At 42.4% G+C, this 23,872-nt stretch overlaps 1 protein-coding gene across 1 annotated transcript in view; it reads right to left on the bottom strand.

The window, feature by feature from the left end:
* Positions 1-614: 614 nt before the first annotated feature.
* LOC132782029 (ubiquitin carboxyl-terminal hydrolase 42) overlaps positions 615-23,872 on the bottom strand; it is a 41,369-nt gene continuing 18,111 nt past the window's right edge. Inside the window, exons 10-17 of the mRNA XM_060786670.2 lie at positions 23,028-23,168; positions 19,821-19,921; positions 18,285-18,438; positions 15,493-16,239; positions 13,348-13,439; positions 9,698-10,981; positions 4,276-4,598; positions 615-2,096 (exon numbers count right to left, since the gene is read on the bottom strand). Of these exons, the coding sequence (XP_060642653.2) occupies positions 2,044-2,096; positions 4,276-4,598; positions 9,698-10,981; positions 13,348-13,439; positions 15,493-16,239; positions 18,285-18,438; positions 19,821-19,921; positions 23,028-23,168 (2,895 nt within the window). The 3' untranslated portion in view covers positions 615-2,043. The remainder of the gene's footprint in view (positions 2,097-4,275; positions 4,599-9,697; positions 10,982-13,347; positions 13,440-15,492; positions 16,240-18,284; positions 18,439-19,820; positions 19,922-23,027; positions 23,169-23,872) is intronic.

Raw genomic sequence — 23,872 nt, 5'->3', positions numbered from 1 at the left:
ATATAGTTATCCAAGAATCTAAATCAGTGGTTCCCAACCTGTGGTCCCCAAGAACGAAAATATGGTCCACAGTCTCACCGTTACTAGTGCCGAGGGAACAGGGATGTTGGGAGGGGAGAGGCTGACTACCTACGAAAAATTACTACTACCACTTCAGTCCTAGATTATGAAATAAGTTTTTCTGTGGGCGAGCGGATGGCAACTACTGGATGGCATATGTTCTGTATCAGAAACTAGAGCTGATGTAGTCTATCCAATGGAGTTTTCTGAATCATCACCCCAAATAACCAAACCAAATCTAAAGTTGACCAAAAACTGATTCGTAACCCTTGTGATACTAATGTTGGAGAGTGGTTCCTGGTCAAAGTGGTCCCTGGCCCAAAAAAGATTGGGAACCACTGATCTAAATCCTTAATTGACTCATCAACATGTAAGATTTTTGATATACATATTATCATTGGTTTAAATCCAAATGTCACCACTTTCTGACCAAACCTAAGAGCCTGTGAAATGTGGATGGAGTCAAACATGTCGCTGCCAAGGTGTTTGTATACAGAAATGAGCTCCAGTCAGGTAATTGAGGCAGAAAGGAAAGTGTACAGTACACACTGGGAAACCTTTTTTGACTTGCTGTATTTATATACTATATAAATTTTACATGCCATATTTACAAGTGGGGCAAGTGCTTTTATCTTTAAAAAAACAAAGATCAAACTTGAGACACCTCTGAACAACACAGCTTGTATAAACCAGACAGATTATTCAGATGAACTGTATTTAATACAGTTTTCCCCACTCCGTCTCCTGATGCAGGACCAGTGAATTAAGTGTATCACAGTTTGATAGCGTTTCATCATTTTTTAAAAAAAAATTAAATCACAGTATGAATGTGTCTGAAACTAGAAACTTTGAAGGGACAAAAAAAGGAACCAGAAAACTCAGATCCGTCAAGACAACCATCACATCACAATATTATAATAAAAACAAAATTTAAAAACAACGGGAGAGGGAGAGCAGCTCTTTCTGGCCGGTGCCGGACTGAGGCAGGGTCAGGCCTTCGGAGCTGCAGCAGCCGTCACCCAAAAGCCTGGGAACGGAAGGAGGGCCCAGAGAGCGCAACGGAGCCAGGGACAGCTGTGGGAGGGAAAGAAGGAGCAAAGGAGATGGAGGGAATGGAGAGGAACACAGAAGGCCACAAAAAGGGGCAATGACTTGAAGAAAGAAAAACTCTTCCATGGTGAAGGGAAATCTGGCTGAAGAGCCAGGAAGAGCAGAGTGGGGAAGAAGTGCAATCGGGGAGACCAGCATCTAGCCCTCTCCAGCCCAAGGCCTTTGGGGAAAGGCAAGAAGCCTCCCCATCCAAACCCATTCAGCAGCTCCTTGGGACCTTTGAGGGCCTCCTAGGGAGGCGGCCCCATCCAGAGCAGCAGCAAAAAGGGGGCTTTGAACACGTTCTGAGATACATTCAAAAACAAGAGTCCAAACAGCACGCTTTGCAAAATCCGAGACTGGAATCCAACGGGGGGAAAGAAAGAAACAAAGTTGAGTTTCTAGTTGCAGACATCACAGAAAACAGATGAAGCTCTTGCAAAAATCCTAAGTTGTGTGTGATTTTTTTAAAAATAATTCTTTAAATTAAATAAAGACGATTGCAGCTTGATAATTCTGTTGTTTCCTCGCTCCTTGCACCAGATACGTAGACGCGGAGCCATCGCACATGAAGAACACAATCAACCTGAGTCTGTAATGAAGCAGCATTTGAGATGTTCTGTCCCAGGGCATTAATCCTAACGGTTGCATTTACAGGGTAAAGTTTCACGGCATTCAGCCCCAGTGTAGAAAGTTTCCATCTTCTTTTGTTTGTTTGCTTGTTTGTTTCCCCGGTGTTTAGTTTTTTTGTTTTTTTGGATTTCAGTTATTTTTAAAAAAAGTCTCAAAGTAAAAACTAAAAAAAAAAAAGTGGGGAGGGGGGTTCCATGGTAAAATCCTGTACAGTATTTCTGAAGCACCAATTATGAATTATAGAGTTAATCGCTTTGCGGTTTATAAATATCCTGCAAGCTGTGGAGGAATGGCTTCCAGCGGACACTCTGGATCTGAAAGGCAAAGGAGATAAGGTTATTTTTGGAGACTGACCTGATAGGAGTCTTATGGCTCATATGCCACAGTCTGCAACAGCAGCTGAGACCAGCTGATATTTGGGGCCCTTTCTCTCTGACCAGTCTCTATTCATCCTGGGCAAATCTGTCCTTGCATCCTGCAGTATTGTTTTAAACCCTCACATTCTGCATCAGATACGAAACAGCTAATTCTTATCCAAACTAAACTGAAATGAGATTATCAGCCATGTGCACTGGGCAATTTGGCAGAAACAAGCAGCAAAATCCAATATTTCTGGAAAGAAGCAGTTCTACAAGGGACGTTCATTAAAGATTTCCCCTGACCCACTTGTATTTATCACATGATGCTGAAACTGCACATGTGTAATGATATAAGTCTCTATAAGTTACGTGCCAATTTGCAACTCAGAACTGATAACAGTCTTGATTTTACAGGTGCTGAAGTGGTGTGAGAGTTGATAATGGACCCAGTGGAATACAGAGCAGTCCTCACGTTCCTTCACTTGAAAGGCCGCACACCAAAGGAGACATTTGATGAGATGAAAGAGGTTGATGGTGATGAGTCTCCATCATATGTAGTCTAGAACTGGCATTGTCAATTCCAATGTGGTCAGGCTTCGGTGCAAACAGCCCCAATTCCAGGGCGACTCACTCTGCTATTGATGAACACACCATCCAGCAAGTGGATGTCGCCATTTTGGAAAATCGCTGCGTAACCATTCACCACCTAACCCAAAATGTTAAGAATAGTATGGGGTCCATGGAAAAAAATCATCCAAGACCATCTTCACATGCATAAGGTATCCGCTCGCTGGATCCCCTGGCTGGTCACACCTTTCTAGAAGCAGGAATGAGTTGAATGCTCTCAGGCTCTGTTGACAATGATGTGCCATGGAAACCAGGAGGAGTTTTTCAACAGACGGATCACACAGGATGAAAACTGGCCCCATCACAATGATTTTGAGACTAAAGTCCAGTTGATTCAATGGAAGCATCCTGACTCACTGCCTCCAAAGAAGGCACGTGCCCAACTCTCGGCAGGCAAGGTCATGCTCACAGTATGTTGGGACCAGCACGGAGTAGGATGGATGAATTTCCTAGCAAAGGGCACCATGATCACTGGGGCATACTATACTTCACTGTTGTGGAAATTGCAGGAGGCCATCCAAACCAAGAGACATTGTGGCATGCTCACCAAAGGTGTCTGCCTTCTGCAAGACAGTGCACCACTTCACAGCTCACATGTTGCCCAAATGGAAGCATGCTCCTGTGTTTGAAATTCTACCCCATCCTTATTCACCCCATCGGACTTCCACGTCTTTCCAATAATGAAGTTATTTTTGAAGGGAAAGCGTTTTTCAGATGACGAGACTCCGATTTCTAACGTCACAACATGGTTTTTGGAGCAACCTGTCGACTTCTACAAGTGGGGTGTTTACAGTTGCTTAAAAAGATGAGAGAAGTGTGTCCCTAGGCCACCTAGGACTCATAACTGTGCCAAGTTTCATTGCTTTAAGTCCACAGGAAGTGGGTCAGGGGAAATTTTTAATGAACGCCCCTTGTATGTGGCAACCGTAATCCTGCAACATATCATCAGGATTAGATTTGGCTTGTTCCAGTAATCCCTACTTCCCAAAAATTTACAGCAAACCAACTGAAGATGTTTGGTAAACACTTCTCTAACTTCTCAAACATGAAGTTCTCATCCATCTCTTGTTCAAGCTGGTCAGCATACAAAAGAATTATGTAACCTTAAGCATCACTGCCAAAGTATTTTCTTCGCCAGTTCCCTTGCTATCTCTTTATCCCTTTGTTATTGTGTCTGTTACACCGTAAGCCTATGGGTGAGGCCCATCGTTTTTTGGTACATTGCCTACCAATGTTTTACTGACTTTAGAGAGTAACGGCAACAGGTTTTGCTGAGAATGATCCACTGGGGTGAATGAAGGATGCCCAGCCCTTGCTTGGAATGTGGAAGGCTGTGACTGACATTACAGACGCAACCCTGGCAGCAACACCCTGGGAACAAATTCTGGCGCAATCCTAAGGCAGGGACATAAATCTAATCCTGATACATATAATGAATCTGAAAGAAGGAGAACACAGAAAACCATTCCCAGGATGCCTCGTGGAGTTTTCCTTCTGAGTCACTTACCTACATTATGATCTGTAGAAGGGGAGGAGCCATTTCTATTGCAGCCTTCTATACTTTTTGTTTTCTGGCAAACAGCAGTGTCTCCGTCCTGGTGGCTCCTGCCATGCTTACTACAAGGCTCCAAAAAAGACTGTGTCGCCTCCCAGGTTTTGAGATTCTTGGTTTCCAAGCTTGTTGGCTTTGGAAGGGAAGGGACTGGAGTTTCACTGCAGTCTTCGGATTTCTTCGTACGCTTCTTCTTTTTCTTCTTCTTTTTCTTGTGTTTATGCCTGTGAGCCTCAGCCTCAGAACCGGATGCCGACGGGTCAGAATCCTGGCGATGCCTGGAAGAAACAGAAAGACGTCAAAAAAGAAAAATCAATGCTGCAGAGCATTGTTTTCCAAACATCAGATTCAGCGCAAGTGGCAGACAGTACTTCAGTTTACCCCACTGCAAAATATGGGACAGGGCCATAAAAGTGAGAAATGCACTATGGCTTCATCCTTGCTCCCTATTTTTGCATTTATACTTCATTCTTTGGGTCTCATCAGGGTCAGCTTGGTACATATAAGTTAAGCTTAGCTTTTCCTTATGTCCCTTCCCTATATAGAAACTCTATCCTATGTTTTTCCTGGCAAGAGTTCTTCAAAGGGGGTTTGCAACTGACTTTCTCTGAAGTTGAGAGTGTGGCTTGCTTATTATTTTTGTCCCATTGCATTCTTTCTGAGCTTGTGTACAGGCATCCCTTTCACCCTATATCCTTCCTAAATCATCCCATCATCCTAATTGTTGGGTGTAGTTATGCAAAGAGAAGAAGTCACAGGAGTGCCCTTCGAACATTGGTTACAACTCCCATCATTCTTCAGTAATGGCTATACTTGCTAGGGGTGATTCAGAGTTCAGAGTTAAGCAACATTTCATAGAATCATAAGAGTTGGAAGAGACCTCTTGGGCCATCCAGTCCAACCCCATTCTGCCAAGAAGTAGGAAAACTGCACTGAAAGCATCCCCAACAGATGGCCATCCAGCCTCCAAAGAAGGAGCCCCCACCACACTTGGAGGGATGCACTTTGTTTTAAATATTTTCTGGCTTTAGACACCAGGCTTTAGTCTTGGTTTTTTGAATCTTGGAGGAGTGCATGATGCAGACTTGGGTTTAGGAGACAGATAAGAGGTGATGGCCGTTCCCATTTTAATGATTTCCTGCTTTGTCCTGTATGTATTAAACAGCCAGCAAACTCCTGTGCAGCTTAATAGAATATCTTACCCATTTTAATTAAAAATTGTTTTACTTTTTAAAATGCTTGGAGTCCCACAAGTAGGGGAAAATGAGGAGGAGGAGGATGTGCATTCCATGTGTTTGGCCTTCCAACTTGTAGTGATGTGATGATTTTAAAGGTGAACCACCAAGGCAGGGAAGACATTGGCCTATTCATTTTGGCTCCCTCCCCATTTCTTTTCCCACTGGTGCCTTGTCTTGTAAGCCTGAGGGCAGGAGCTCTTTTATTACTCATCTCTACTTCCTAGAGGAGTCTTTTTTTCATCCAAAGAGCAGAGTTAAATGCTCTGAAAGAGAGAGGCTGACAGGGAGAGGGGGGACTATAGCAAGAAATATGACTCATATTGTTGTGAGTCACATAACCTGTTTGTCAGCCTCTGCTATAGATCTGAACACATGCTTTTGTACCACTATAAACTCATTTTGGGATTCTAAAAAGCCACAACATAGAGTGTTAACATCAAATCATAACATTGGCACTTGCTGCCAGTTAAGGATTCTACAGCTGCACCCACTGACAGGTTGCCTGGCAGAACCACTCTTGCCATTATAAGGGAATATTTTCCCTTATAATTTCAATTCACTGATCCAGATCCTATTCTCTGGAGCAGTAGAATGTAAGAGACAGCCCATAATAATCATAATAATAATAATAATCATCATCATCATCTTTATTTCTACTCCGCCACCATCTCCCCGATGAGGACTCGGAGCGGCTTACATGGGGCCAAGCCCGGACAACATAATACAGCAATAAAATCAAAACATATGCAACAGACAACAACAACATTATCAAAGTGACATTAAAAAGGGAAAAAAAGCCGTCCAGATATTTAAAAATGGCTATCACCCCTCAGTCTTCCCCAGGCTAAAGATACTCAACGCTCTCAACGGCTCCTCCTCAAAGGGCTTGTTCTGCAGACCATTTGCCATGTTGGGTGATCTCTTTCGGACATATTCCAGTTGGTCAAATCTCCTTCAACTGTGATGCTCCAGGTGAGATCTGACCAAACCAGAACAGAGCGGTGCTATTCTTTCTCTTGATCTGTAAACTCCACTTCTGTTGATGCAATTTACTGGCTTTTTCTTTGGTGGCCACATCAACCTGAATATTTAACGTGTGTCCTGCTAAGACCCCTAGATACTGCTGCCAAGGTAAGGATCAACGTTTCCATAAAACCAATAAAGCACAAAAAATGTGTGCTTTCCAACTACGTAACCGTGAAGTCAACAGGAAATTGAAAGTTACCTGGGAAGGCCAAGAGCTCAAACACTGTTCCCACCCTAAATATCTCAGTATCACCTTAGAATGCACACTAACATTTGGAGAACTGTATGAACACCAAGCACAAAGTAGCTGCCCGCAATAGCATCCCATGGAAGCTTACTGATAGTGCCTGGGGTACAGACCCAAAAATGATAACAACATCAGCCTTGGCCTTGCCTTACTCGACTGCTGAGTATGCCTGCCCTGTTTGGCACAATTCTGCCCACACGAAGCAGGTGAATATAGCACTCAATGAAACATGCAGAATAATCACAGGTTGATAGACTCTACAAGCTACCTGGCATTACCCCCCAATGTGCAACAGGAAGTTGCTGCTAACTGTGAGAGAAATAAAGTAGAACACTGTGAAAGCCACCCACTGCATGGTTATCAGCCTCCTCCCAGTAGACTCAAATCAAGGAAAAGCTTCACGAGAACCACCACTCCTCTATATGTTCCCCCAGCATCAGCAAGAGTATCCCTCTGGGCAGCTAAACCAGGAAATCCCAAATGAATGACCCACCACGAGGGTCTGCTTCCAGGGGCAAACCAAGATTGGGCAACTTGGAAGTCCCTGAACAGACCGGGCAAATCAAAAGACAACCTGGGAAAATGGCACGACCTAGAAGAATCCTTCACCTTGTGTGACTGGAGCAGAACAAACAACTCCACATCTGTATGCTTGCCCACAATGCCCTGTCTCATGCACAGAGGAAAAACCACAGACAATGTGGTTGCTGTTGCCTATTTTTGGTCAAAAATTATTTAACCGTGTTCCCTCTATTTTATCAGTTCTATATTTATTTATAGGCCCCCGGGTGGCACAATGGGTTAAGCCACTGATCTGCTGAACTTGCTGACCGAAAGGTTAGTTGTTTGAATCCAGGGAGCGGAGTGAGCTCCTTCTGTTAGGCCCAGCTTCTGCCAATCTAGCAGTTTGAAAACATGCAAATGTGAGTAGATCAATAGGTACTGCTTCTGCAGGAAGCTAACAGCACTCCATGGGGTCATGCTGGCCACATGACCTTTGAGGTGTCTATGGACAACGCCGGCTCATCAGCTTAGAAATGGAGATGAGCACCACCCCCCAGAGTTGGACACGACTAGACTTAAATGTCAGGGGAAACCTTTACTATACTTATTTATGCAATGCTTTTGACACTAAATAAATAAATAAAATGCTTCTGCATCTACTCTCTTGTTCTGCAGTGGTGATCGACAACCAAAAGTAATATCCTTTCAGTTGGTTCACAATTCATATGATATCTCAGCTCAGTCTGCAAAGTAAGGCTAATTCACTCCCAGTCAAAGGAGCTAATGACTTCATCAATCCACTAAAAAAATCCCTCTCCTACGCTGAAACGACCCTGCTAGGAATCCAATGGATTTTGCAGTACTGTTCAATGATTTTATTTCTGTGACATTAAAAAGCTTCCTTATACCACTCCCCAAAGCCTCAGACTGGAAATGACAAGGGATGGACCTTTTTCATGCACAATCACACAGCTCCGTGCTTCTTCTAAGGTAAGATTATTTTACTCTGTAGTTTGCTTGTTCTCAACTAAATGTAGGCAGGAGGTCTACCATCTTCTACCTGATGCATTCCAATGGGGATGCCAAAGGCTGAACCTGCATCTATCTCCACAAAAAACAAAGCACTCTACCAAAGTTATTGCTTCTGTCTATGCAAATCACTGCAGTTAACAAAAATAACTCTTGACTTCCCTGCCTCATTCTGCTGTGGATGTGAACTGGGACCACAAAAGCTACATGCCACCAGCAAGAGCTCTAACAGACCCTTCTCGACTGGTAAAGCTTTGAGCACAACCTTGGAGATGGAGGGCATGTTTGCTAACTGAGGGCTATTCAAACTCAGTATGGAGAGCCTTGTTGCCAGGTGACAAAGTGGCCAGCCCATTTGAACAGTTGTTACTGGCATCACAACAAGAACTACCTACACCAGCATTTCTCAACTTGGGGGTCAGGACACCTGGGAGGGTTGCGAGGGGGTGTCAGAGGGGTAGCCAAAGACCATCAGAAAACACAATATTTTCTGTTCGTCATAGGGGTTCTGTGTGGGAAGTCTGGCCCAATTCTATCATTAGTGGGGTTCAGAATGCTCTTTGATTGTAGGCAACTTCAATTCCCAAATGTCAAGGTCTATTTTCCCCAAACTCTACCAGTATTCACGTTTGGGCATATTGAGTATTCGTGCCAAGTTTAGTCCAGGTCCATCATTGTTTGAGTCCACAGTGCTCTCTGGATGTAGGTGAACTACAACTCCAAAACTCAAGGTCAATGCCCACCAAACACTTCCAAAATTTCTGTTGGTCATGGGAGTTGTGTACGCCAAGTTTGGTTCAATTCTATCACTGGTGGAGTTCGGAATGCTCTTTGATTGTAGCTTAACTACAAATCCTAGCAACCACAACTCCCAAATGACAAAATCAACCCACTCACCGGACCACATTTGGCACATATATGGGTGTATCGGATATTTGTGCCAAATGTGGTCCGGTGAATGAAAATACATCCTGCATATGAGATATTTACATGACAATTCATAACAGTAGCAAAATTACAATTGTGAAGTAGTAACAAAAATAATTTTTTGGTTGGGGGCCACAACACGAGGAACTGTATTAAGGGGTTGCGGCATTAGGAAGTTTGAGAAACACTGACAAACACTGATGAGATGACAGCAAAATCCATCCCCCCAAACCCCAGTGGTATTCAGGCCAAAAGCAACCGTAGTTCAGCAGAGTAACTAATATACCGATGAGTACTGTTGAGAGCAAACAGCAGTGGCTTGCTTCCCGGAGGGGATTCATAAGCCACAGTGGCCCGAGAACCCTTTTTAGATGCCGGTTTCCCCGCTCCCTGCTATGCCACTAACCTGTGATCTCTTTCTCTGTGTTTGTCTTTCAACTTCTTCTTCTTCTTGGACTTCTTGTGTTTCCGCCCTTTCTGCTCACCCAGAGATTCACTCTGCACGGTCTTTTGGGGCCTCTTCTCCGGGGTGCCCTGGCTCCCCTCGGGACTCTGGCATTTCCTCTTCCTTTCCTGGTCATGAGTCCATCTGCTTTTGTGATAATCATACTTATAGGGGCTATTGTAAACATGACTCGACTTGTTATAGTCTGTGAATTTTTTATCCTGATTGTACCTGGGGACGTGGGAAGGATAAAAGTAATCGTAAGATCGACAGCCTTCCCATCTCCTGGGCGTATCCGGATAATATCGCTCTCGACTCCACGACCGTTCGTAACAATGTCTGCTCCTTTCAGACTCTGTTTTCCCTCGGCTGTGTGATCTATAAGGGGGGTATTTCCCAAAATTCCTCCCGGGATCCGGGCTGCATGGGAACCTGTAATAGTTCGTATTGTAATGCTCGCGCCAATAGTGCTCCTGTGGCCTCGCTCTCTCCTTGCTGTAGGAGCACCTTTTCTTGTTGTGGTGCCCCTCCGCCTGGCTCCGGGAAGATGCTCCTCCTGTCGCCTCGGCCTCCTCTTCGCTTTCCGAGTGCTTCCTTTTGGAACGATAGTGCTCTTTGTCAGTTTTCCTGGAGGTGCAAACTTTCTCCCTGAAGGGGGAATGGGATCTCAGTTCCTGCCTGTCCGTGTTTCCTTTAAACTGTTCACTATTCTCTCCTTGGTCATCCTTTGAACTCTCCCCAACCACATTTGGCCTCAAAGTGCAGGAGTTTTCAGTAGGCGAGGCATCCTCGTACATTTTCACATTGTCCTGCGTTTCCTGGCATTTGTCTGCCACGTTCAGAGCGACAAGCTTTTGAGAACTACATTCACTGTCAGTCCGTAAAAGAGGGCTCTGTGGCCCTTTTTCTGCTGCCTCGGCGTTTCCTACGGCAGCTTCGGAGCTCTTTTCCCAAGCTGCCTTCCCTTCTTTTGGTCCTCTCGTCTTTTCTGCGTGGTCCTCCACCTTGCTTTCTCTGGGGAAGTCCTCTTTCGCTCCCAGGGGGATGGAAGGAAGGCTGTGCTGCCCAAGGCTCTCAAGAGGCATGCCGTCTGTTTGGGAGGGAACCCTTTCGCAGGGGTCTTCTGTGGTAGAAGTGATTTCAGGGTCCGAAGGGGTTAACAGATTCTGGACATCATTGCTGAGGGGACAGGGGACCTCTTCAGAAGAGCCACCCTCTTCCAAGGGCTTTTCTGTTCCACTTGCACTACAAAGAAGAGAACACGAGAGAGATTAGGAACTGGCCAGAAAAAAAATATGCAGTGAGACAGATTTGAAAACACACCTTCTTCAGCTCCTGAATGACAGCTATAATTTTGACTTTGAATATTTCTAGCAATGTAGCAGTAGAGGCAAAGATTTAACACCGGGATTGTGGTGCAGCTGGCTGAGTGTCAGCTGCATTAAGATCACTCTGACCAAAAGGTAATGAGTTCGAAGCCAGCCCGGGTTGGAGTGAGTTTCCAACCAATTATGTAGCCTGTTGTCGACCTTTGCAACCCGAAAGACAGTTGCATCTGTCAAGTAGGAAAATTAGGTACCACCTTAAAGTGTGGGAAGGCTAAATTAACTAATTTATGAGGCCATTAAAAAAAAAGACTCCAGCAAGCACTCCAGCAAAAAGCGTGCAGGGAATGCGGAAGTACTTCATCAGTTTCGCAGATGGATGATGAAAGCGACTACTCCCCTGGCGGCCAGAAAAAGTTAAATAGCCTCTGTGTATGTCTGTATATGTTGTATGTCAAAATTGGCATTGAATGTTTGCCATATATGTGTACACTGTAATCCGCCCTGAGTCCCCTGCGGGGTGAGAAGGGCGGAATACAAAAGCTGTAAATAAATAAATAACATCAAATAAATAAAAGGATAATAATAATAATAATAATAATAATAATAATACAGTGTTCCCTCACTTATTGTGGGGGTTATGTTCCAGGACCTCCTGCAATAAGTAAAAAACACCGATGTAGGGATGCTATATTTATTTTAATATTTATACATTATTTTAGTAGTTGTACACTATTTTAAGTCTTTATAAACTTAAAATAAAGCGAAGGAAAGGAAAGGAAGGAAAGGCCCTTCAAGGCTGAAGGGAGGGAGGACTGGGAAGGGAAAGTGCCTCAGAGCGCGGCGGCGGCAAAAACTCGTGAACAGCAAAAATACCACGATATATATTTTAAATTAATATTTTTTGAAAACCGCGAAACAGGAAGTCTGCTAAAAGTAAACTGTGAAATAGTGAGGGAGCACTGTAATAATAATAATAATAATAATAATAATACTTTATTTATATGCTGCTCTATCTCCTCTAGGGGACTTAGGGCAGTTTATAGCTCCATAGAAATCAAAAGTGAAAGAAAATGGGGATATGCAGTATCTAGCAGACTGCCCTTCTCCCATCTGTTACTCTTGAGATGATGGCACAAGTTGCGATCCAGCACATAGGGAGAGTGCTAGGCTGGAGAAGGCTTTAATAAACTGAAATGTGCTATCATTTTGCACAGACCGTTTCTCTCTCCTTTCCCTACATGGCATAAGCAAGACTAGAATACGTTTTGGGCTTCAACTTATGTCCTGATGTCCAAGTATTGAGGATTACTACTGTAAAAGGCGTGGCACCTCCATCAGTCGATCAACAAACACATTTGTTTGGGATTTCCTTGTCCACTGAATGACCCCTGTCTCCACTTAAATCCCTACCCCATGGATCATCTGCATTGGATGATGGAGCCCTGTGTGTAGGTGACCCACTTTGCCATTCTGGAGAGCAAGAAACCATTGCTCATGTCCACATCTGAACTGCAGTGTAGCCCTCCTTGTGCCTCTGTTGTTTCTTCCAGCCTGGAGAAATACAGCACTGATAAACATAGCCTGCACTGTAGCTTTAGTGGGCTAGTAATCTTTTCTTACCAAAAGTGAAATCAGCACTGCAAGCTGATCAAGTGTAGGCCTACATTTCTCTGGGAGGCAGGATTTTTGAAGCTATGTCAACATATTTAAGCCAGAAAAAGTAGAAGCGCAAAGACAGTAGTGCAAGTCGTGCAGACAATTCCTCTGCCACTCAGGATATTCTGTGTTGTGGCAGATTTATCTCCATTCCTAATTTTCACATTGATTCCAGAGAGAAAGCCATGAATATGGCATCTGTTAAACTAGGGGTGGGAATTGTGTAGTCCGACACCAGGAACAGCATGATTCTCATCTATACATACACTTCCCAACCTTCCCAGTTTGTGGCAGTATAGTGTATTGCTATGACTGAGGAGGAAAGAAGTAAGCATGCGGACAGAACAATAGGTGAACCCCTGAGGTATACTTGCATTAATAAAGGTCAGTGATTCCCAACCTTTGGGCCTCCAGGTGTTTTGGACTCCAACTCCCAGAAATCCCAGCCAGCTTACCAGCTGTTAGGAATGGTGGTAGCTGAAGTCCAACACCTGGAAGCCCATAGGTTGGGAATCACTGCACTAATGTGACAACTTCCTAAAAGCATTCTGAAGTCCTGATGAACATCTAAGAGATAACACAAGGAAATGAATTCAGAAAAGGCATGGCTGTTTTGTTTTTTTTTACCTTATGTCTCCTGAAAAGGGTTTCAGTTGATTGTATCTGAAAGAGTCTAAGATCCTGTCTTCAGGAACTGGCGTCAAACCTGTGGGCGCACCCTGTTAATTAGAAACGGAGAAAGATTAGCACCTAGAATGAAAGGACCAAAGAAGACTCTGGAGCCTGGTCGGAATTACAGTACACAATTGCCCTCTGAAGATGGGCAGCAGATAAAGCCAGCTGTGTGGTCCAGCATTACTATCGGAATAAAAACGTATTGCCTTAACGAAGGAGAAGACATCATCTGGCTGGAAGACACTTAACACAAAATGCGATAAATTGGAACTGATTCCCAACAGTACGGACACTGAGGATTGGTAGTGCCCAGATCTGGGAACTGGGTAAATGGCTGCCAAAGATAGGGCTGAATCCACCCCAAGAAGAAGGTGCATAACCCAGGAGTATCAACAAAGCCTCTCATGGCAGCAAAAGACCAGATCAACTCAATGGCTGAGAGTATCAGCTTTGAGTGACCTGCCAGCTATGGCCTTTTGTGATGACAAATAACGTGCCTACAACAGTATATGTACCACTAAGTTCCCAATTAGACTTATACATGCATTGCATCATGGGGCTTCATTTTACAGCAGTGGTTCCCAACCTTTTTTTTTTTTTTTTTAACCAGGGACCACTTTGACCAAGGACTACTCTCCAACATAAGTACCAAAAGGGTTACGAATCAGTTTTTGGTCAACTTTAGATTCAGTTTGGTTATTGGGGTGCTGATTCAGAACATTGCACTGGACAGACCACATCAGCTCTAGTTTCTGATACAGAACATATGTCATCCAGTAGTCGCCATCTGCTTGCCCAAAGAAAACCATATTTAATAATCTAGAGCTGATGTGGTCTATCCAAGGCAATTTTCTGAATCGGCACCCCAAATAATCCCAGGAAAAGGCCTAAAAATGAAGGCACCAAGAAAAAAAGGTTTTCTGGTTGGGCTATGTTATTATTAGTGGATTTTGTTAACACTTGCGTCAAAAAAAGAAGGGGTTGAAATTGAAAAAAATTCAAAAAGCAGAGTGCAAGACCCAAGAAACTGTCTCTATTGGCTTGAATAATAATAATAATTATTATTATTATTATTATTACTACTACTACTACTACTACTACTGCTGCTGCTGCTACTACTACTACTACTACAGGGGATTAAGCAGGTTTTTACAAAGGGCTGCTTTCCCATTACAACTGATGTGTGGCAAAGGGCAAATCATAATTAATATTTAGCTCCCTCCAAGTTACTTGGGGGACTCTTCTTCTCTCTCTTGCTCTACTCCAACGGCACTGGGGAAGCAATGAGAGGTCGAGGGCAACGGCACTGGCTTCCTTCTTTCCTTCCTTCTCTCTCTCTCCTCCAATCACAGCACACACCTCCAGCCACGGAATTTATTTTAGGGCTCATGGCCCACCAGGTAATGCAGGGGCAGTAGATAGATTATTAACAGGAACACCCTTCAAAAACATCTGTTTTAAAGGGAACTGCCAATATGCTTCTAATATGAATTCAGGGCACTGGCCAAGATATTTAAAGTCCTAAACACCTGCAGGTTTTTATCTGTTGGGCTGATAAGCCATAACTCTGAGGGAGATTCCATGGTGGTTTAGAAACTGGAAACCAACCTGAGGGATGCTCACTCCACTTCCAGCCTGACTAACTCTTTCTCTGACTAACTTAATTCCCTGCACCAGGCCAATGCTCAACTGTAGCCAGCGCTGAGGTGGATTTCAAACTCTAGTTGTGACAGAATTGGATAGATGTTAACCATCGGTATTAGTTTACCCTGGGTCAAGAATGACAAAAGAAGGAAGTGGGAATGTGGGCTAGACCAGGCACAGCTAGAGAGGAGCGTGGCTTTAATTTGTTTTTATATCCACGCCTTTTTGCCATGGCACTCTCTCGTCCAAGATGGAATGGAAGCTTCCCTCCCAGGCACTCTCCTATTTAACACAAATCAGATCAGACACAGATCTGATTAACTCCAACAAAACTGCTGCATCGTGTGGTTTCCAAGACCACACGCTGGGACCATGAAATCTGTGTTATCGATGGCTAGGAACTAGTGTCACAACTCCAATGAATCACAGAAACCAGAGTGGGAATGGACTCACTTTTCCAGGCAATCCATTCGTTTTGGAGAATGGGTTTTCTGACGATTTCACAGGCTTTGCTTGGCAAATGGAATCATTGCATATTTGTCCATTTTGTTTAGGGGAATCATTCAGACTAATGGAAAAGACGACTGTAATATTTTTGGATGGCTCATGTGGCGGTACCTCCTTCTCAGGATTGTGAAATGATGAACAGGAGCTCTCTAACACAGCGGATGCCTTTTCACTCGAAATGCCATTGAAAGGTTTGGAGTGGCCGTTCTCCTTCACGAGTCCTTTCAATTCCTCGTCAGAGTCTTCCGAAGACTCAGCCCCATAAGGGACCAGCATGCTTGGGCTGAGTTTGGACTTGCCGTTCACTACCAGCTTGGAAGACGGTTCGCTAGGAGCTGTCTGTTTGGGGACCTGGGTAGCAGCCAATGCTGTCGACGCACTTGAGGTAGATTGCACGGCAGAAGGGTTGGAAATGGTTGAGGACGGGGCTGGCTTGTTGAGGTTGTCCAAGGTACAGCTGGCATGAGAGACACTTTGGCGACCAGGCAGCTTGTTGTTGTGAATACTGATGGTTATTTTTTGCTTTTTGGAAGGGTCAGGCGCGGTAGCAGTGGCGGGCCTGTTTATTGTCCAGTTTGGGATGGATGTGGCCGGAGGGGCAGAAGACGGCCTGCTGAGGGTGGCATTGCTAGCAATCGCAGAACTGCTGGCAGGCTCTTTTAGGGATCCCGTTCCATTCAGATGATTGGACGTCTGCAATAATAAGAGAACAACCGTTACGAAAGTGTACGAAAGTGTAACAACTAACATTTCAAAACATTTAGTAGTTTTGCTTATTCTCAGCTCACTTCTCCCATATTTACATTATTCAGAAATGCTACTGACAAGGGTTAAGATTTCTTCACCGTGGTTTATCACATTTTCTGGATTTACAAACTAGAACTAGGTGTGATGCCAGGATTGAAGAAGGGAGAAGGGGTCAAAACAGTCCAAGTCGAGGCACAAAGAGTGAATGAGAATAGAGTAAGTCAAGGCAGTCCGAGTCAAACACACAGGAAAGCTGGTCTGAGCAAAGGTTCTTGAGCTGCTACTGAAGCGGCGGATGAAGAGAACTGGAGACAGTAGCCCCTCCCACTGGCTATATATGCTTGCAAGGGGACAATGGGCAGGGCTACCGCCAAAATGTTTAATAAATGTCTAGAAGGTTCCGAAGCTATTCTGCACAGGCACAGAAAGTACCATATGTGCGATTCATAGGGACCACAATGGGGAACATCCCTTCTAACTTCTGCTGGGAAAATCCTTGCAAGAATCCTTGCAAACCGCCTTTGACCTGTCTCAGAAGACACCCTCCCAGAATCCCAGAATGCCCCTCCAGAGGAACGGTGGACATGATCTTCACTGCATGACAGCTCCAAGAAAAATGCATGTAACAAAATCAACCTCTGTACATGGCATTCATTGACCTTGTAAAGGTATTCCACACAGTGAATCGCAGTGCTCTCTGGACCATCCTCTAAAAAAATCGAGTGCCCTGACAGATTTGTGAGCATCCTACGGCTCCTCCACGATGACGTAATGGACACCTCAATGTTGTTGAGTCAGGAATGTGGTGGAAGAAGCAAGGCCTCTTCAAAGCCAATGGGACTATTTTCTTCCTTGTTAATTAATGGCAATTGATTGCTACTTCTGCTCCATGGCAAATACTTCCCATAAGGCAACTGCATTTTTCAGTATAGTCACAATCCTATCCTTCATTTCTTTCTTCTTCTTTTTTAAATTATATATGTTTATTTTAATACATACACAACATTTATAGTTCCCACCACCATGAGGATTGTTTTCTTTTACATATTAATCCTTTTTGAGATTAACCTTATAAATTAACATACTATATAACATTTGTATCCTATTTCTTTCTTTCTTTCTTTTTCTTAAATATTTTAATATTTTTTAAATTAATTATTTGACATAATCTCATACATAATCAGAAAATATACATTCAGAAATACTGGAACATGTCTAGGTCTGTATGTAGACAGCAACTTGTACAAAGTAAGTGTAACATATTATACCATTCACTCAAGTTTAAGACACTTTCAAAGGAAAATCCATGCAAACTATTCCTAACTAGAACTGAGTCTATCTAGCTAGCAGCAATAGTGTCATCAGCTACTCCCACCCCCATATCATATGCAAAAAAAAATTAAATGCCAATGTATTTTGGGGGGGGGGGCTTATCCTTCGTTTCTTGAGTACCCTGTGGTTGTATTTTTGCGATCTATGGCTGCCAGAGAGCAATGTAATCTTTGTGGGTTGAAAACAAAGCTATGTTCACTAGCTTTAAAGTGGGAAATTGTGGTTCCTTTGTTTAAGAAGTCATAGTGGCTTAGTTCTATCACCATCGCAAGGCTATATCCATACATTTGGAATCCAAACCAAGATGTGATCTTCTGAATGCATCTCATCCTTTGGATGAAGCTTCCTTGCTTAGGCGATCCCTCGTAGCCTGAGGATGACTACACTGAAGAATGCAGTTGCCTTAGGCAGAAGTATCCTTGCAGTCAGAACATCCTTGATTAAAGGAAGGTTGGGGACTGGATATATCAAATGCTTTAATTAAAGCACAGATAGATATACAACAGATTTATCACCTATACATCCAGGTGTTGCTGCTTTCCATCAATGTTGCAACGAGTAGCAGTTGCAATAATGCAATTTTAGAAACTGAAGCCTTCAATAAACACCTGCTCTCTTAACCAGCATACGTTATGTCAATCTCCACAAGAAAGAATTACCTTAATCATGTGAGGAGGGAGCTGTGGCCCAATAAATCCTGGGGAAGTCTGTTTATTATTGACCACTCGCTGATTAATGACCGGCCGGGGAGAAGACTGCCCTGGAGTGTGAGCAGAATGAATGTGTTCGCCGCCATTTTTCATGTCATGGGACCTAAAGAAATACATTAAAAAGACACAATTTCTTAACTGAGCCTCTTCATTGAGCTTTTTGCACAACCTTGTACTTATTGTACATGATTCAATCTTGTTTTCTAGAATGGTATATTCAATGTGTCACATTTGGATCCTACCCTTTTCTCCAAGAGTTGTGAAGTGGGGTTTTCACTTTACAGCAACAAGGAAAGCTAGACTACTACAAAGAAGATCTGAAACTAGGTTTCATCCCTATCAAAACTAATCATTCTGGTACCACAACACCCAATTAATGACTCTAAGGCTACACCACTAACTCTTTTCTTTTACAGTGACAAAAGGCAGTAAGGAAAAAAGACTATGGATTTAATACATGGCTAAGTCCCTTTTACTTTTTAGATTCAATTAGTAGTAGGCTCATGTTGTTATGTGATGTGAGACAGTAAAACAAGATAATCTCATGGCACCTTAAAGCAGGTATGGGCAAATCCAGGCCTGGGGGCCGGATACGGTCCCTTGGGCTCTTTTCACAGGCCCTCCTCTCTCACCGTCCTATCACTCCTTCCTCCTTCCTTCCCTTTCTCACCTTCCACCCTTTCGTCCTTTGATCCTTCCTTCCCTCTCTCCCTCTTTCTCTTTCCTTCCTTTTTGTATTTTTTCCTTCTCTCCTCCTCCCCTCCCTCTTTCTCCCTCCCTCTATTCCCTTCCAACCTTTCGTCCTTCCTTTTCTCTTCCCTTCCTTCCTTCCATCCTTTCATCCTTTCCTCCCTTTTGTCTTTCCTTCTTCCTTCCTTCCCTTCCTTCCCACTTTTTCATCCTTCCTGTCCTCTTTCCTCCCTCTTTCTCCTTCCTTCCTTCTTTTCCTTTTGTCTTTCCTTCCTTCTCTTTCCTTTATCCTTCACTTCCTTCCTTTATTCCACTCTTCTCTTCCTTTCTTCCTTCCCTTTTCCCTTCCCCCTCCTTCCCTTCCTTTGTTCCACCCTTCCTTCCCTTTTGTATTTCCTTCCTCCTTACCTCCCTCCTTTCCCTCCCTCTTTCTCCTTCCATCCTTCCCTTCCTCCCTATCGTCTGTCCTTCCTTCTCTTTTCCCATCTTTCTTCCCTTCCTTCCATCCCCGGGCAGCCAGTCCTCCTAGAATGCAGCACCAAGTTAGAAAATTTGCCCATGCTTGTTTATCATCAGCTTTCATACATGTCCACTTAAACCCACTTCAATCAGATGTACATTTACAAAGGGTAAAGGCTATGCCAAATAAAACCTGTAAATGCATAAACTGCCTCAAGACTTTTTGCTGTTTTATTACCATAGTCTCTCTCCCCCCCCCCCCCCCCCACTTTGCCTGCTGAAATTATAGAAAGACAGTGTATAAAGGAAAGCACCATTAGGAATATTTGATATTACCTGATATAAAAAAGCACATAGGCTTGCTGATTCAATACTGTTCTGATGTCACTGTTTGAAACCGTGGAGTCATTCATCTGATACCACTGCCCATTACTGGCCTATAATAGGGAAAAAAGAAGTCATTATATCTGCAAATTTATTATTCCTTAGGAGCAAAACATGATACTGGTTATGATATACCCTTTTAGAAGATATAGAAGACTAGAGAGTTAATGTGGTGTGTGAGAGAGAACCAATGAGGAACTCACTCTCAACAATCTTGGCCTAGTCTTTTGGTATTACTTAACTGATTACAAAACTGTGGTTTTCTGATTTTTATTCAGCTGAATTCAAAGTGAATTCTAGATCTGGAGTAGGGATCATTTGGCTCTCCAGATGCTGTCACAATGCAGCTCTCATCAATCATGGTCAGCATAAACCAACATCATCTGCTGGATCGCATGGTTTCTAGTCCTTCTTTGGAAACATCCCAATCTAGTTATTTGTTTGGTTTGTAGACTGAAACTATCTTCATGGATGATCTGCATGGGGAGCTGAACAAAGCAAGTGCATTCAGGCTTATTCAGCTAGACATCTCTGGTGCTATTTTTATCACTGAATCACACAAGGAATTTCTGCTACTGGAGTTTGGAGGGTTGTGCAAAACAAAGGGATCCTTGGAAAGGTCAAACGAAAATTGCTGAAACCCAATACTAAAGAAACAGATAACGTTTTCCCCTTCTGCATTATATTATATGTGCGTGTGTTTTAATCTATGCAATGTATTGTATTGTTTTATGTTCACATGTTTTTAAATGTGTTGCAACTTACCTTGAGTCATCAGGAGAGGTGGGTAATAAATAAAATGTATTTATTTATTTATTTATTTACAACATTTATATGAAGCCCTTCTCACCCCGAAGGGGACTCAGAGAGGCTTACAAGTTATATTATATATTATATCATCAGCATAGCACAATATTAGTACCATACATCCCCATATTGTACTACAAATAATATGAAATATATAATTTATTATACTGTAGTATTATTATTATTATATTCTATTATATTATAATATTATCAATATTATTTGTATATACAATATATTATATTATTAGCACAGCACAATATTAGTATTATATATTACTATATTGTACTACACCACTATACTGTAATATTATTAGTAATATTGCATGTAATATAAATATATAATTCTTATATTATTATTATTATTATTATTATTATTATTATTATTATTATTTGGAACACAACAAGATGAGTCCACAGCAAACAAAATCACTCTGCTGGCTGTTGTATTGGATCACACGTCGGACACTTCCCAAGTGTCTAGGACTGTGTGATGTATCAGTGAATAATGTGTGCAGATTTTTTAATTTATTTATTTACAGTACTTATATACTGCTTTTCTCACCCCTAGGGGGGCTCAGTAAGGTGGCCTTCTGCAGCTGGCAGATGGTAATGATGTCAGTGCCGATTGTGTTTAAGTGCAGGCCAAGGTCTTTAGGCACTGCGCCCACTGGGACCACCTTTACTGGCTTGTGCCAGAGTCTTTGCAGTTTGATCTTTAAATAATAATAATAATAATAATAATAACTATTATTATTATTATTATTATTATGGCTAACATTTCACAACAATCCAATGTGCTTAGAATTCTAAACATCCAGTAGGGTTGTGAACATTAGAAAGAAAATGCCTTGATGTTCTGAAGAAAGCAATCAGAAGCAAGATGAACTGCCCTCTAGTGGGAGAAGACAATGAAATTATCACTACAGAGCAAGTAGTGAAAGAAGGCAAGATAACAAGTATCTTGCTTAACAGATTAGTTAAAAACCGTTTACAAAAACAGGACAAGATTGTCATAGGAAGAGAGTCAGTCTTCCACGTAATTCTATTTTAGAGAAGTAGGAGGACTCGGCAGCTTGCAAATCAATATAGCTATGGGTTTAAACCAGCTAACTGGTGGGTGGGTGAACTTGCACTCGATTGAGGCCTTCACAAATCAGGTGACACTAAAGCCAAAGAACCCCAACCTCATCTCTCTCTAAGCATTTATCCATGTAGGATACCCCAAGTCCAGGAAAACCTGTCTGCAGCAAAACCTGACTTAGAAGATTTTGTTTGCTCAGGTATACCTCAGTTAATTAAATAGGTGAGTTCCTAAAATCTGTACCTGTTCTTTCCATGTTATTTCTTCCTCTCTTACCAATTTTGAATTGAGCTCAGAACTGTGCACTACTCAGACCACAAATGATTGTTACATATTTGTTTTATATTATACTATGTGTGGTTGTTTTTATACTGCTTCTGGATTATTAAATATGGTTTTCTGTGGGCGAGCAGATTGTGACTACTGGATGGCATATGTTCTGTACCAGAAACTAGAGCTGGTGTGGTCTATCCAAAGCAATTTTCTGAATCAGCACCCCAAATAACCAAACTGAATCTGGAGTTGACCAAAAACTGATTCATAACCCTTTTGATACTAATGTTGGAGAGTGGTCCCTGTCCAAGTGGACCCTAGTTAAAAAAAAGGTTGGGAACCACTGCTTTATAGTAAAGACAGCACTAACAAAATGAAGGGGGGAGGTGTGGGCGAGAGGCAGCTCTATGTGGTAACTTTCTAAAAACCTAGACAGTGGGGCTAACTTCCATGTGTCTCCCAGAAGTGTCTCTGTTAGCAGTCATTTTGTTTGGTTCTACTTGTGGGAGGAGGTGGTTGCAAGATTGCTAGGCTGCAAGGGAGCGACAACCATTTAGTCCCTTCATTCCAAGAAGTCAGGAATGAATTCTACTATCACATAGTTTTATATGGTATGCTAGAAACTGAACCAATATTGTATAGAGGACTCTGAGAAACCAGGTTCGAATCCCCACTCAGCCATGAAAACCCACTGTGTGGCCTTGAACAAGCCACATTCACTGAGCCTCAGAAAAAGGCAATAGCAACTCTATCTGAACCATTCATCCCAAGAAAACCTGGTGATCAGTTCACCTTAGGGTTGTAATAAGTCATGGACAACTTGAAAACACTAAACAGCTGGATCCAATTATTGTTTGCTGTCTCTGTACTATTCTCCACTTGAATCAATATTCTGAAGATGGCAAGTCATCAACCTTACAAAGCCTTGAATACTTCGTAGAGAGGCTACACATAGAAAATATTGAATAAATGAAGGGGGAAATTAAAGGTATACTAACTTTAATGTAACAGTAGTAGTGTCCTGCATGACAGCTGAAGCCAGTGTGGACCAGAACGGCATACAATGCATAAATAATTGGCTCTCCATTTGGCTGGGACATATATGGCCGAATATCCAAATACTCAGGATATTTTACCTCCTAAAGAGAAAAAAAAATACTTGCATTTTTTGGGAAATACTTCAGTAGGACAAATCATTCATTTACCATCTGTTTAAAAATACAAATCCTTTAAAAGTATGTCTCTATTTGACATAAAAATTATAAAGTGTAAAATATCATAAATGGGAGATATTAAAAAGTAACTATTCAATTAACAAAATTAACAGTATATTAAAATAGATGCAAACCAATAACATATACATAAAAAGAAGCCATTATAAAAAATTACATTTCCAGAAGTTCTATATAAGGGGTTTCTAATCTTTGGCCCTTTAGATGTTCTGGACTTGAGTTCCTGGAATCTGTCATACTTGGCCATGCTGGCAGAGGATTCTGGGAGATGAAGTACTAAACAAAGAGCAAAGATTGCAACTTAGCTGCCCAAGGACTTTAACTCAAATAATACATAACACTTGCTCATAGAGCAGATGAACAACAAAAACAAGAATGAAAGAAAAGATAATAAATGGACATTGTTGCTAGTTGCGTTCAATGCTCCTATCATAAATATGATTTATTTTTAAATCTTTTTATACTATTGGGTTGTTGTGAGTTTTCCAGGCTGTATGGCCAAGTTCCAGAAGCATTCTCTCCTAACGTTTCACCCACATCTATGGCAGGCATCCTCAGAGGTTGTGAGATCTGTTGGAAACAAGGCAAATGGGGTTTATATATCTGTGGAA

The sequence above is a fragment of the Anolis sagrei genome, chromosome X, assembly GCF_037176765.1.
Source record: "Anolis sagrei isolate rAnoSag1 chromosome X, rAnoSag1.mat, whole genome shotgun sequence".
NCBI lineage: Eukaryota > Metazoa > Chordata > Lepidosauria > Squamata > Dactyloidae > Anolis > Anolis sagrei.
Note: the sequence above shows the minus strand (reverse complement) of the source record. Positions and strands in the feature narration are given on the sequence as shown.